Below are 15,587 nucleotides of genomic sequence, written 5' to 3' on the forward strand. Positions count from 1 at the left end.
CTTAGTTTGGCTTTTTTTGATTTTTTTTTCGATTTAGTTTAGTTCAGTTTGTTTTTTCGGTTTTAATTTTATAAAACTGAACCCGATCAATTAATTTTTTTAAAATTTTAATCAGTTTAATCGATTTTTTTATGATTTAAATTTTTTTTAATTATTTTTTTTATTTTCTTGATTTAATTATTTTTTTTTTCGCTCATTCCTCATCTATGGAAAGAGCTCAATTTTTCGTGAAAACAATCATGCACGAGTTGATATACTCTGCCTCTCATCCAGAAAGGAGTGACAATCAGCAGAGAATATGTAGTGAGTGCTACTTACTCAATATTCAACTCATCGAATTATTCAAATATCAAAGAGCCCTACGTACGTGAAATTCTTTTCACATTTGGGAGGAAGGGATTATATAGCATTAGGCACGTTCCAATTCCAATAGATTTCGTGATGAGAAAAATAAATAAATAAATAAATAAAGCAAAGGTAAAGTGGGGTCAATAATTCTCTCGCAAGAAGTGGGTGGTGGTGGTCGTAATCGTATTGTCAATGATATTTAAGCTCAGTTCCTAAACGAAATAGGGAGGTCCATGATGTTTTATTTTTCTAATTTTTTTTAATTTAAAAATTATATTAAAATAGTTTTTGTTTTTATTTTTAACATTGGTGTGTTAATGTTATTAAAAAATATTAATTTAATATTTCATTTAAAAAAATATACTTTTAAAAAACATTAAAATACAAAAGTTACTAATACAAATGCACTATTTGTTTTTGTACTGCAAAAACGTTTTTTAAAAAAATTAATTTATTTTTAATTAATTTTTTAAAATAATTTTATATTATTTTAATGTAATAATAATAAAAATAAATTTTATAATTTAAACTGGTTTAGATCTTATACCGACTCACAGGACTGTACAGGTTTTAAAAGCTTATGGCGATTGTGGCCATTAAAAAGGGAGGGGGTAATGTCACAAAAACAAAGATAAGTTATATTGAGAATTACGAGTTCATCTATAACCCAATATTGTGAGGCAGGGTTTTGTCTTGATTGTGTTTCGGACTAACATTTGTGAGAGTGCAGGCCTTAAATATCAACAACAAATATTTTGTCAGCCCAACAAAAACTCTTATGGTTCACTACCTTCTGGCCCTTTTGCTGTGGGCAATGTATGCTTTCCTGGCAAAGCAACGGTCTGTTTTGGTATTCAAGTTTTCGAAATTCGAGTCTACTCTGTATTCTACTTGCTCCGTGTTATTATTACTAGTGTTGTCCGGGAAGGCAAAGACACAGTCATGGAGGTTAAAGAAGAAGAAGGGACTACCAAAACAGCAGTGATTGAGGTAGCATCTTCACCATCTCCTGACGGGACTCCGATCAGACACATATCTTGTTTGAATAAAACAAACATGGAAAACCTTAGAAAGTTAGAGGAAACTGAGGATTGTTTCATCCTTGATTTTGACCCTTCTGAAATTGACACTTCTATTAGTCGTTTCTCCACTCTCTCCGTCTACTCCTTCAGTGATGATGATGGTGATGGTGGTGACCTCTCTGTTGTTGCTGAAAAAGGCCAGGTCCTTGTTTTTTTCTTTTTTTGGCTAGAATAAAGGATTTTGCTTTTTTTTTTTTTTTCTTAATTGGTTAAAGGGTTTTGATCTTTGTTGGATCTTGTTGCTGTATAGGTGGCTTGTAGGGATTATCCACACTCAAGGCATCTTTGTATCAAATTCCCGTTTGATAAAACCCCACATGAGAGCTACTGTGAACTGGTAACTGTGTTTGTGGTTGGATTCTTATGGTGTGATAAGGATTGGATTTTTAGATGGTGTTAGCTTTTAATTTCGTTGATTCTTTTTTAATTTGATGCAGTGTTATTGCTATGTTTGTGATTGTGCTGCTCCATGTAAGGACTGGAAGGATTCTGAATCAGCTCATTGCAATGCTTCAGAGAAAATTGGTGATTGGAAGGAACAAAGGTGGTTGAAGAGAAAGGAAGAGATCAAACTTCCAAATTCATAGGCTTTCTGTTGTTTGCTTCTGGTATTTGACACTTTTCATGGAAAAAAACTGATCCTTTTGATGTCAATTAGCCAGATTCATGCTTAGAATTTCATGTCTTGCTGCCAGGGGCTTGTTGTCAATATGTTGGATGTGATAGTTTAGAGAGGCATCTGTGAGATGCTATCATTGTCTGTTATATTTTAATACTGGTTTGAAATGGAGATGGTTCAGCATGGTGATTTGGCTACAGACCAGTAGCCATGGGCCATGGCCATTAACTATTCTAAATCTACTCTGCAGTTCTTCATATTTCTCTGAATTGCCTGAACCCTCGCTCGTGTTTCAAGAGAGTGCATCATAATTACTTAATTGAACCTTTTATCCCTCATGACAATGAACACTCAAATTATGGAACTTTGTTCGTAATGGGAATTGTCACAGATTCAAACATATTGTTTTGAGCTCCTTTTGCAGAAATTGAAGCAATTTTTTAGTGATCAGCCATGTTTCTTTCTTGCTCTTCTTGATTCTTGAATGAACTTATTGGCAAGTTTGTATAATATAGTAGCTTCATTTTGTATAATATAGTAGCTTCATTCTAAAGGGATATCTTCATTTTGCATATTTTAAGGTAACATTGAGAAACTTTCACAGGTAAACTTAAGAGATTGAATAAACCCAGGTAAACTTAGACACCTGCATCACGACTCTTTTACTGCTGAAGCCTTTGATGTATCATGTTTCCGAGCAAAGTAGGAGGGAATTAGGTTTTTTAGTTTTATTAGTGGTTAATTGCAATAATTAGCTGTCCAGCATGTATGTTGTGGAATGTGACCATGGAGATACTCGGATGGTGATAGATTGAGCAGCCATGATGCTTAACTAATGCCTTTCCTTCAAACCTTGGACGTTATGGCATTGTTGGTTAGCACTTAGGAGTGATGTTTTGATATTAATAGAATGATGAACAAGTGCTGAATTGCAAAACTGAAATGGCTTAAATCTGTGTTTTGCGTTGTTGGAATGGGATTGTAATTTGTTGAGCAACTGGTCTCTGGGAACAAAAGACAGTCAACAAACTTTGACTAGTGAAATTTATTCATCTTGTAAGCTACGTTTGATTGACTTGGTTTCCATTTTTGTTAATCATTGATGGCCATAATTTGGAAAACTGGTATCTGTCTATACCTGTGTCTAGGGAGTAATTGTTTTCTTCAACACTTTGCACTTCAATCTGTTGTTGCATCTGCATCTTTTCGGGCATAGTTCACTGCATCTTCAACCTGCATACAATAATAATACATCTGCAATCTGATTACAGTAATTCATCTCAAAATCCTGTCATATAAGATAGCTTCTGTCAATTTGGTTTCCAAAGCCTGTCGTTTTCAATCTTTCTCGGTGATGCTTACCTTAGATGCTTAGACTATATGACATTAGGTTCTACATGGTTTGGGTTTAAGGTTATTGTAGTTTATGTTGTGACTGAACTAGACTCTTCTCTCATGGAAAGTGAGACAGCTGCTCCACCGGAAGATATCATATGCTCTAGAATTTCACTGGTCATGGCATTGGTGAATGGATTTGTGTGTTTCTAATGTTCCTCGAACTAGAGATCTTTTGAAAGAAAGGAGATATTAGTAGGAGTCGATCTACAACTTATTGGCTGCATAGTTGGAACCCATGTTCATGACTTCCCTTTGCTGTCCTTCTCGAAGTGAAAACGAATTCATGACAAATTTCATGAATTCCCTTTGTTCTAAAAGTTATGATAGAGAGAGACCACCTTACAGAATTATTGTATACGAAGTTAACTAACTGAGACGAGGAGGTTTTTGAGCCACCAAAATGTTGGGAAGTAGTTGTTGAAGACTTGAAGTGGTATGAACCTGCTGATCTTGTCTAACGGAAACCACTTGCCATTGATTGTGTCGGGCGGACTCGCAACAGATCTTCGCCCTCAACCACGATGTAATTTCTTTAAAAAGCTATGATAAAGCATTATAAAAATCTCATTAATTTCACTTGAAAAAAAAGAGTTTAACCTTTAATAGTTGTGTTAATGAATTAAGATGCACGTAAATCAAGCAAAATAATTTGTTGGTAAGCATGGATATTCATGTATCCAAAATATATTTAAACTTGGAATCAAAATAATAATTTAAACTCAACTTGAACCTACTAGAAATTAATTTTTGATACTCGAATATGATTTAATTGGGTTTCAATCTTGATCTTAATATAAAACTTGAACTCGAATGCTATAATTTACCATTATTAATTATATAATTAGCTTGATATATATGTGATTTTTTTAAAAATTTAAAATTTATTTATTTATTTTGAATCAAGTTCAAGTTAAATTTTGATCAAATATAAATTCAGATAGAATAGATTAATATTTACATTTAACTTGAAACTTGATTCTTTACCTTTGAATTTTCCTATCCATTTGGATTTGTTTAGTTTAATATCCAATATATTTGAGTGAAATTACACAAAATTACTGTGTAGTTTTTTTCCCAATTTTTTTTTTCTCTCAAAACTAATAAAGGCTTCTTGTGGAGATTAAAATTAAGAAATGGGCTAAAGAGGAGGTCCATTTTGTTTAGCCCACAAAATGAGAGAGGCAGCAACTAAAAAAGAGAACTTCTATCCCTACCCTCTTCACTCCTCACTCCCTCTCATTATCCCAAAAAACGAGCTAGGCAGATACAGCAGCCAAAACCATGTCACCCGGTCCCGTCGTTGAGGCTGAACCCGCCGCCGCCGCCGAGGAGGTCTCCTCCACCGTGGAAGATACACAGCAGAAGAAGCCTCCTCAGGTCTTCTTTTTGTTTATGTCTTTATTCTTTGTAGTTTCTTGTTATTATTGTAAGTTTATACTGTGTGTCGATTCAAAAGCAGGACGTGGATGAACCTGTGGTGGAGGACGTGAAAGAAGATGAGAAGGAAGAGGACGACGAAGATGATGATGAAGACGACGACGACGAAGATGACGACAAGGATGATGATACCCCAGGTACTCCCATTTATCTCTTCTCTTCTTGGCTTCCTCTTCTCCTTTTGTTATCAGCTTATTTGATATGTGTGTTTTGTTTTGCGAGCAATTATTATGATTTGTGAATATGGGTTTTCTTTATGTTGACCTTTTGTTATCTGTCTTGAAGTTGCTTTATTGGGTTTATTTTTTGCTCTTGAGTTTGTTTTCACTGCAAATGTTGTGTCTTTGATTGAGTTTTGTTGTTCTGTGAATCCATGTTTTCTTTTGTAGCAAGGTGTCACATTGTGAACTGCCCATGTGGTGCATTAGATAGAGGATTGGACTGAATTCACATGGGAGGAAATTGAATATTGATATATGAGAGAAGATATCTCTGTGGCCTGAGACGTAACAGTAATTTTTTTTTTTCCAGTTATTGTACTTTTCCTGGGATAACAGTCCTTGAAGTCTATCTTTTCATGTTTTAGTTTCTTTTAGTAGCTGTACTTCTTCGCATGCACTGTGATGATGAATGCTTTCAGTTCGTCTGTTTTCGTAAAGTGCTTTGTTTATCTACTATGCATTGCAGCACAGTTTTGGCTGCTATTATGTGATGGTTTTAAGATTTTTTTGTTAAGAATGTTTCCAGATACATTTTGGTTTAGGTGAATGTTGGTCTTGTTTGAAAGGACATCATTGTTCTTTAAAGTTACTGATAGGACTGTTGTGTGCTGCAGGTGCTAATGGGAGTTCCAAGCAGAGCAGAAGTGAAAAGAAGAGTCGCAAGGCAATGTTGAAGCTTGGCATGAAACCTGTTACTGGTGTTAGCAGGGTCACCATCAAGAGAACCAAAAATGTATTCTTTTGCTGTATTCCTTTGTGTTCTTGTACGTTATCTGCCTACATGATACTGGGACTCAAACAATTTTTCTGACTGGCCTTTCAGATACTGTTTTTTATCTCAAAGCCTGATGTCTTCAAGAGCCCAAATTCTGAGACCTATATCATATTTGGAGAGGCAAAGATAGAGGATTTGAGCTCTCAGCTGCAGACACAGGCTGCTCAGCAGTTTAGGGTGCCAGACATGTCATCTATGCTACCAAAATCAGATGCTTCTACTGCAGCTGCTGCTGCACCAGCAGATGAAGAAGAGGAAGAAGTCGACGAGACTGGGGTTGAGCCTAGGGACATTGATCTTGTTATGACACAGGCTGGAGTTTCTAGGAGCAAGGCTGTCAAGGCTCTCCAGACGAACAATGGGGACATTGTCAGTGCTATCATGGAGCTTACTACATAGGTTGGCTCCCTGGTTACTCTCCTATTTTCTGCTCACAAGTTCTTGGAACAATTTAATCATGGTAGTCAAATTGGCTTGCCATCTATGAGGTCGCTAATTATCCATTGTTTGTGTCAAATTTGAGATTATTACCTATTGCGGTTTTTCTCAAGTAGCAAGCTCTTATTGTGCTCTTTGGCATGCAAAGTGGTATGATCAGCAATTACTAGCATAGAAAATCCTCTGTCAAAACGTTGACCTTATTTTCAATCTACTTCCAATTCTACGCATGGCGTCGATTATAGACATCCAATCACGACACTGGGCCTCAGCAGGTGGAGGCACCATCAATGATACAAAGATTAAGGCTTCTGCTTCCACTTGTCTTCTCACAAGAGTAAAAGCAGTCAGCTTCGAGCTACAGAAGGCTTCTGGTTCTAAGAGCAACTGAGAATATGGATGAAGTAATGAAATTTAAAATCATTGTTTATACTTTTATCTGAAACAATCACAGCAGCAAAATAAATGAAAAGGATGCCGCTTACTTGAAGCCTCTAGGGTGGTCGATAAAATTTGTACCACACTAGCCATTGATCACCCCTCAAATGCAGGAACAAGGTTGGATGGCATTAAAAGTTGGGCCAGGTATCTTTATGAATGTTTCCGAGGCTAGAGAAATTCTGCCATCTCTTCTTCTTGCTGGAACATCATTGCAAGGCGGTAGACCCTAACCAAATCGTGCATGCCTGCTTGCTACGGTAATACTGTCAATATTAGACCCCTTGCAACGAGTGCGAGTATCTCAATATTAGATTAATTATCGCATGCATAAATGCATGCTGTCGTGAGAAAACAAGTGGAGGTTTGTTTTTACGTTTTTAAAATGTTTTTGAAAAAATTTTTTTTTTTTTTTATATTTTTTTATTAAATTTAAATTAATATATTTTTAATGTTTTTTAACCATTTTGATATGCTAATATCAAAAATAATTTTTTAAAAATAAAAAAACTTTATTAACATGTATTTTAACATAAAATATTATTTAGAAGCAACCACAACCACACAGCAAATAAAAAATAAGATTTTTGCATCATGATTTGCATTATAATATTACAAGTTAGTGCAAACAGGAACCGGTTAGAAAGAAATCAATGTGAGTTGACATGATTAAGAATGCAAGAAAATTCAGTGAATTTAAATTTTATATATATACATATATATTTAAAATTAATTAAATTGAATTCATTAAAATAGAATATATGACTAATAATTACCAAAAATGAATACAATTATAAGAACTAAACAAATATAGAAAAAGCACAATGTGAATACTCCATATGATCAGAAAATCGAATCATTTGAAATCGAATTTTTTATATGTTACATAATTTTGATTGACATCATTTCTGAATTATTTTTTCCATATCACAACTCTTTAATTTTAAAGAAATTAAGTTTTATAATTTTTTTTTTTACCACAAGAATTAAGGATATTACATAGGACAAGAATCCCTTGATGAATGAATTATGATGTAATTTTTGCACTTCAATTATTTTTTATTTATCGGTTTGTTTTTATGTATTTTAGGAAGTTCATTTTATAATATGGTTCAATGTTTTGATAGTTTCTAAATAATTATATATATAAAGAATAATAAAAGAATTGATATCTAAAAAAGAAATTCATCGCATTTTATTTAGGAAACCTCTGACAACACTCCCTTGTTGACCCAACTTATTGAAAATCACATAGTAAATAAGATAAATCTTCAAATGACAAAGTATAGTTTATGCAATAACGGCAATTTGACTTCGAGTCTTCGAGCTTCAAATAAGTTGCACAACAGTTCAGCTAGCTCCTAACTTCAGCTGTTAATGACCCTACAATTTGCCCGAATCTCTCCTTTGTTTCCTGTCAGAACTTCAATCTGGCCCATTTTCACCATTGCTGCAGCAAATTTTTTCTTCCAACCTGAAGGACTCCTTGCATTCGATTTCACTTCACTTGCTGTTGCTGGGTTGGTCAAGAGAATTTGATCTGAACTGAACAAGCCTCGGTTTGCCAGTATATCCTTGTAGTAATTTACATCAATGATGGTCGGAGTTCGAGTGTCCATTGGCACCTCCAAGTTAGGATCTGTACTATCTTGCGGGCAACTCTTCCTCAGACTGGCTGCATATTTGGAATCCAAACTCGGGTCTTGGCTATTTGTGCCACTGAAGTTGTATAATCTATAAGTGAAGGACCTGCAATTTGAATTACCGATGGTGTGTGCTCCTGTTTTGTCACATGAATATATAGTGTTAATTAACTCGGATTTCTTGTGATTAATAAATTGATAATGATCATCTAGCTGTCTTAATTAAGGATGAATCAAAGTTGTAGTAAGAGAAGTTGAGGTTAATTAGCTGCTAGCTATATACCAGAGAGTGTAACCATTTCTTCTTGAGTGAAACCCTTTTCCGAAAATCTCCGAGTGAGTTGATCGACATTAAAGGTTGGGGGAGGTAAGTTGGAGTAAGTCTCCGAGGCTAGTGAAACAATGCCATCTCTTCTTCCTGCTTGAACATCATAGTCAAACCCTCCAGTCTGCGCAAAGAATTAGAAAGGGTTGGAGCATGTTTACGTACAAATTTAATAATTTCCTAAGGAATCCGTAAAGGGAAATGGCTGAGACCAAGGTTTTTTACTCACTAAATCAAAGCTATCCCTCGCTGCAAATGCGAGAATATCAGCACACGAAACGACTCCTTTACACTCCGCTTCTAGTCTAGCCTTTGCGTCGTCAATGACTTCAAAGCCACGCAGACTAGGGTAGTTTGCAGGAGAGTCCTTTTCTGCTTTGTTTGACGAGGTGGAGTCAAGAAGCACAGATCCCTCGCAACCCTAAATAAAATAATAATAAAAATCAGAGGCCTCATCAAGTTATAATAAATAACTTTCGAACAAGCACAAGCACAAGCACATACCCTAACAAAACAATCATGAAAGTGCAGTCTCACAAGACCAGCAGCGACCCCTCTATCCTGCCTGAGAGCATCTCTAACAGCACCTCTCACAATGGACTCAGCCCTCCGGCAAGAATTTCTATAGAACCCTACCTGAAGATGAGATTGCACACTTCGACAAAACAGGACTGCCACCCAAAAAGTTACACACAGCTGAGTTAGCTTCTTGGAACTCACCATTATGCCCACAATTTTGTAATAGCTACTTGTATCCTTAATTCCCTACTCACTTGAAAGCTTGCATAATCGTTTGCTATTTATAGTCAAAGAAAGGCAACTTTATTCCACATTCATCCGCGTTGATTCTTATTTTAAGCAGTTTTTGGTGCAAGTTGAGAAGCCACCGGGCAGGTAAGGTGCTTGCGCGTTCATGGCCAGCTTCGAGGTAGCAATTAAATATGATTGTACTGCAATCAGACCATGCAAATAGAATTACGAGGTGATCAAAGAAAAGAAACCTGACGTTTTTGACTAACTGAGGGTGCGACAAATTTAGCTACAGAGGGAGAAACATTCAGCGCGTGGCTAAAGGTATTGGAAGCTTCTAGATAAATATAATTGTGTTCGAATTCTCTAAATCTTGCCAAGTAATTGAGTATGTTTTAAATTAGTGTTTAAATAAATTAACCGTTAGGATTTGCTATCATTAAGATATTTTAACTGCCAATGTTGGAGTTAACTCGAAAGTAAAGTATATATTATTAGCTCTTAATTATAGTTAACGAGTTGTGCTTTCTCATCTTAAGAACTTCAATAAGAAATCTGCTAAATATATTACAGCTGCTCTCTATATGGTTTCACAAAATCATATAAATTTAACTTGAAAATTATATTAAAAGTATTATGAAACTATTTATTATAGTTAATAAATTCATCAAGTATTTGATTCCTGAACCATATCGGCAGCACTAAACAATGGTAGTAGCCATAGAGCCGTCGCCGGTGCAATTTCCTTCTTCAAAAGTACAAACACATTATGAAAGTACAGAAAGTACCAAACATTCATATCAATATGAAAAGACCGCCTGAATTAGTCCCACAGTTTATCAAAACCATGTGCCAGTGATTTCATTAAGCATTTACTATTTTTTTTTTTGGACGCAAAAAAAAAAATTAAGGGCAGGAGACAACGTAACGCGGGCTAAAGACATGATCCCTGTTCTAGATTCTTGTATTGTAGTTGATATTCGTGCTTTTATTACATTATGCTGCAACTTGATGTGAAATTATTATCTATATATATATATATTTGCAATAGAAGAAGAAGTGTTTCATTTGCTTACTATAACTATATATGCACGTATGTGATTAAAAAACAAAACAAATTATATTATTATTTTGTGCGACAAGGTCATCTTTCCTTTTCAGTAACTCAAATAAAGCTGCAGTCTTTTTTATTATTATTATTTTGTTGTTGTTATTAAAAATGTAGCAGCATCCAAAAGTGCCAAAAATATGATTAATTCCAAACAATGCATCACAGCTAAGAATCTCTCCCGTCAATAAATCAAGTTGGCTCATCTTCAGAATGGCATCAGCAAATTTGCTCTTCAAAAGCATAGGGTTTCTCACATTAACATTCACTTGATTTTCTGTTGCTGCATCTGTCAAGAGAGTTTAGTCGGATGTGAACAAGTCTCGATTTGCTAAGACATCAAGATAAAAGGAGCCACTCCATCTGGAGTCCAATCTTTTCATAGCTTTTCCACGTTATATTTGTACCTTACAATAGAGATAACAGGAAATTTAACTATTAGATTATAATTAAAAAAATTTAATTGATTTTAAAGGAAGTTTTCTAGTAAAAAGTGTTTTTATCGAACTTATGAATTTCTTAGAATTAGACTTAAAAGTTATTGTGTTTAAGTAATTTTGTTATTTTTTTTGGAGTTTTTGGATTTATTGTTTGAACTAATTATTGTTTGGACTAAATTAGATCTTTCATAAGTTTAGCCAATTACTGGATATAATTTTCCAATGATTTGTGCTTCACAATTCAAAATGTTCTTGAAATTTTTTTATGAAATATTTAAGTTTGATCCAATGATTTTTTTTTTTTTATAGATTTCAAGTATAAATATAAAAAAACTTAAAGAGATTTTGAGAAAGTTTTCTAAGTTGAGAAATTTTCCAAACTTGAAAAGCCTTGCATTGAGGAAGATATTTTTGGCCCAACTACTACAAAATCATATAATAAATAAAATAAAGCTTCTTTGATAAAAAAAAGAAAAGAAAAAAGAAAGAAAGAAGAAGATAAAAACAAAGCTTCAAATCATGACAAAGTAAAGTATATGCTATAATTACATAGCCCCCTGAATTCGAGATTCAAATAAGTTGTTCAACAATTCAGCTAGCTCATAATTAATTTTATTAGATGATTTTAAATAAAAATAAGTTTGAAAATAGATTTTTAATTTGAAAAAAAAATACTTTATTTTTTAGTCATCTTCATAGTCATCGGAATCTAGGTAGGACAACAATGTATTGCTTGTCATAATAATCAACAAATGTTTTTTTTTTTTAAAGGACACCAAGGCAACGACAGGAAAAAGAGTACTGAGTGTTGGAAATTAACATTGTTGTTAATTATTATATGAATTATATAAAAATTATAATTTATGTTGTTATCTATTTATTTTGGTCATCACAAAAAAAAATTCATAAAATAAATAAAAAATTGTTGAAAAAAATTAAAATAATATATCAGTAAAAAAAAATATAATGCTCAAAAAATAGCCATCCCTATTTACAGAAGGTGAGGTTCCTATCACCTTTCCTTGTTGACTAAAAATTGTGCAAAATCATGCCCCCACGAGTAGTTGTTGCTAGACTAAAGGAAAGCAAGGCAAATTAATAATTACGCCAAGCACTAATGACTTTGCACTAATATATCGTTTTTCACAGCCCAAAAAAGAGTATTGAGTGTTAGAAATACGGCAATATTAATTAATTTCTGAAATTAACATTTTCGTCGACATCAAGTCCATGTAAGTGATGTGCAACAAGTCTATCTGCTAATTTTAGAACTTCATTTGTAGCTTGTTTTCTCAGAGGGTTGAGTTATTCATTTGCAAATATCTCCACGCAAGGAGAGCTCCCCTAGTTGATTACTATATAAGAGTATAATATGTAAAAACTTATATCAATTTATTAAAACGATGTATAAACATGCTAGGAACACGATAATATTGATTTCTTGTCAAAAATAAATTTTATAAAATACAAAATACAAGAAAATATTGATTTCCTAAATGAATTAAATAGTGTTTCAGGGGTTTCTATTTTTTCTTAAATTAACTAATCCTTTTAGTATTAAAACTAATTAAATAATTATTTGACAAATTTTAATCTTTATTAATTCCTAAATAGTGTTTCAGGGGTTTGCTAGGATATCTCTGTAGTAATTTGCATCATTAACGGTTGGAGAACGAGTGTCCACTGGCACCTCCAAGTTAGGGTTTGTACTATCCCGTGAGCAGCTCTGCTTCAAACTGGCTGCATATGTGGAATCTAAACTTGGGTCCTGACCAAGGTTGTTAAAAACGTTTTTTAAGAGTCAGCTTGTGATTTTGACAAATGGTCTTGGGCTATTTGTGCCATCGAAGTTGTATAATCTATCAGTGAAGGAACTGCAGTGTGAACGACCAATGGTGCGTGCTCCTGTTTTGTCAAAGGATACATTATTATAGGATATACTGTGTTAATTAGCACGATGTTGTTGTAATTAGTAAATGGATAATGATCTATTTGTCTTAATTAAGGATGAATCGAAGTGGTAGTAAGAGAAGTTGAGGTTATTTAAATTAGCTGCTAGCTATGTACCAGAGAGTGTACCATTTCTTCTTGAGTGAAACCCTTCTCTGAAAATCTTTGAGTGAGTTGAAAATCAGCCCTCAAAAGGACACTTGAAGATGAGAATGGACACTTGGACAAAACAGGAATGCCACGCAAAAGGTTAGACATAGTTGAGCTAGCTTACTGGAACTCATCATTATATATGCCCACGATTCTGTAATAGCTAGCTATATCCTTAATTCCCTGTCTACTTGAAAGCTTGCATAATCATATGCCTTTTTATAACTGAAGAAAGGATACGTCATTCCACATTAATACGCGTTGATTATTATTTTAAGCCATTTTTGGTGCACGTTGAGAAGCAACTCGGGTGGAGAGTGCTTGTACGTACATGGTCAGCTTTGGGGTAGCCATATCTTTCTTCCAAAATTAGAAGAAAGGACAACTGAAGTCATTTAAATCAGCTTTGATGATTTGTGCTTAGTAAAAATATGAATTTGAGTGTGCGCAAAATTTAGTAATTTGAGAGTATCTTTTAATTTGTTTTCCTAAATGTTGTTAAAAAAATTTTTTATGGGACATTTAAAGGTTTGATATAACAAAAATTTATTTTTTATAGACTTTAAACATATATGAAAGAGACTTGAGAGCTTTTTAGAATTTCATTCTTTGAAAACACTTCAAGTTTAGATGAAGAAGTTTTTAGAGTTTTTAAGAAAGCTTCATTGCTTAAAAATCTTGTTTGGAAAAAAATTTATATCTCCAAGAATCCATCTTCCTTGTCTAGAGTGAGACCCTTTATTTATAGATGTTTATATGGGCTTTCATGTTATTTTTTAATGCTACATTGAGTTATTTTATTGGTTAACATTTATTTATGAAATCTTGTATTTATGATAATATATCTTAAATATCTTATTCCATCTGACATTCTTTCATTGACAAAGAAATATATGAAGGCCTATTTTTTTATGTCATTTATTTTTATTTTATTTTATCTTTTCATGTAAAAATAAAATAAAAATGACACATGGCAAAATTTAATATTTTAGAGATTTTTTTTTTGTTTTTATAGATGCTTCATCAAGACAAGTTTACTTACATTTAAAATTAAGTCTGCATGTCCCAAAAATATGATTGAGAGGGTTTTATACTTTGAATATGTTTTTTTAACTAAAATTTAATTTAATTATATTAAATTTTTATAATGAATAAATATATTTTGTTGTGAAAATAAAATATACTAGTCAAAATTGAGAATTTAAAGACCAATTTTGATTAACATTTATCAAATCAAATGATAGAATTAAAATCCAGTATCATATTTGATGTAGTTGCAGATTTTAGAGATCGAATAAATTTATCTTTATCTATGAATAGTAACCAACATGTAACTTCTTTTTTATGGTTGGAAGTGAATATTGTTGGATCATGTTTTGAAGATCTCGTCATCTTAAGTTCAATGGCGCAATCTGTTCGTAATCCTAACTACTAGTTGATGAGTTATGGTCGATGAAAAGTTTTGTTCTCTCTTTCTCTCTCTTTTGTCTTGATTTGCTTGCCTCCATTTGCAATTCCTTTCTTTCCTCCTTTGCTGCGAGAGAGAGAGAGAGAGAGAGCGAGAGAGAGAGAGCCTTTCTTGCACTAGTGTAAAGGACCTTAATTAGGCTTTCCTTGAATCTGTTAATTCTTCCTTTTCTAATGAATTCGCGAGAGTGAATTAACTGCTGAGATAAAGCAACAAAATTTCACAGGCTTTGCTATAAAAGCAAGGGACAAAGGCAAATTGTTTTGTCAACAATGTACACCCCAGCCAATAATTGTCTCCAGGTCTATATGTCCAATCTCATGGCCTTTTTTTTTTCTTTGTTTTGTTCTTTACATTACTCTGTTTATTTGCTTGATCAGGAGCACTGGCACCAGGACGTGACAGCGAAGGGGTCTCCAGGGTAGTGAGATGAGGCTTTTGACCTTGAAATCGTTCTATGGATGAGCGTGAAGCATTCTCCCAGATGCTTTGACCACCATTAGATCCTCCAAATGCTGATGTGCTTCGTCCGCAGCTGTTCCTTGAATCAAAGCACCATAAACAAAAGATCTGGGCATGCAATTGTGCTTGTTACAAGTCTGTGAAGGGCAAGCCACATGTTGGTGATATCCATTTCTCAACAGCCGCTATCTGACACGGAATGATAGAATTGCCTTCTTCTTCAGGTGTGACTGTTCCAGCCACAGCAAACAAACTCTCATGTCCCTGTCTCTGATCCATCACAGTATGGCCAAGAGCTTCACTCTCCGTAATAAATTCCAGATTATCAACAGATGACACATTATCAATCATGGCTGCCAGATGTTCGCTATCTTTTAAAAGGTCATCCTTGTAGCGATTTAATTCACCCTTCGTGACTCCAAATTCTTTAGGCCTTCGAACCTCTTGAACATAAACTCTAATTGTTTTTTGCCGATTCTTGGGTTCTGCAGTTTCTATCAGAATGTGACAGCGCATCCTTCCCTTCCAGAATCGC

At 33.9% G+C, this 15,587-nt stretch overlaps 3 protein-coding genes across 4 annotated transcripts; 2 read left to right on the plus strand and 1 right to left on the minus strand.

The window, feature by feature from the left end:
- Positions 1-990: 990 nt before the first annotated feature.
- On the plus strand, positions 991-2,308 carry LOC118037804 (RPM1 interacting protein 13). The gene is made up of 3 exons (XM_035043909.2): positions 991-1,572; positions 1,681-1,767; positions 1,868-2,308. Exons 1-3 carry the CDS (start codon positions 1,291-1,293, stop codon positions 2,015-2,017), a joined length of 519 nt encoding a protein of 172 aa, XP_034899800.1. The 5' UTR covers positions 991-1,290; the 3' UTR covers positions 2,018-2,308.
- Positions 2,309-4,662: 2,354 nt separating this feature from the next.
- LOC118037803 (nascent polypeptide-associated complex subunit alpha-like protein 2) lies at positions 4,663-6,427 on the plus strand. 2 transcript variants are annotated; one of them, XM_035043908.2, is made up of 4 exons: positions 4,663-4,824; positions 4,907-5,021; positions 5,720-5,838; positions 5,929-6,427. In XM_035043908.2, exons 1-4 carry the CDS (start codon positions 4,729-4,731, stop codon positions 6,277-6,279), a joined length of 681 nt encoding a protein of 226 aa, XP_034899799.1. In that variant the 5' UTR covers positions 4,663-4,728; the 3' UTR covers positions 6,280-6,427. The 2 variants fall into 2 exon arrangements, with proteins under 2 accessions (XP_034899799.1, XP_073269004.1); XM_073412903.1 differs by having other exon boundaries at positions 4,669-4,824; positions 4,904-5,021.
- Positions 6,428-7,929: 1,502 nt separating this feature from the next.
- Positions 7,930-9,597, minus strand: LOC118037802 (peroxidase 5). The gene is made up of 4 exons (XM_035043907.2): positions 9,229-9,597; positions 8,954-9,145; positions 8,683-8,848; positions 7,930-8,536 (listed from the first exon to the last, which is right to left on the minus strand). Exons 1-4 carry the CDS (start codon positions 9,445-9,447, stop codon positions 8,124-8,126), a joined length of 990 nt encoding a protein of 329 aa, XP_034899798.1. The 5' UTR covers positions 9,448-9,597; the 3' UTR covers positions 7,930-8,123.
- Positions 9,598-15,587: the final 5,990 nt, after the last annotated feature.

The sequence above is a fragment of the Populus alba genome, chromosome 12 (assembly GCF_005239225.2).
Source record: "Populus alba chromosome 12, ASM523922v2, whole genome shotgun sequence".
NCBI lineage: Eukaryota > Viridiplantae > Streptophyta > Magnoliopsida > Malpighiales > Salicaceae > Populus > Populus alba.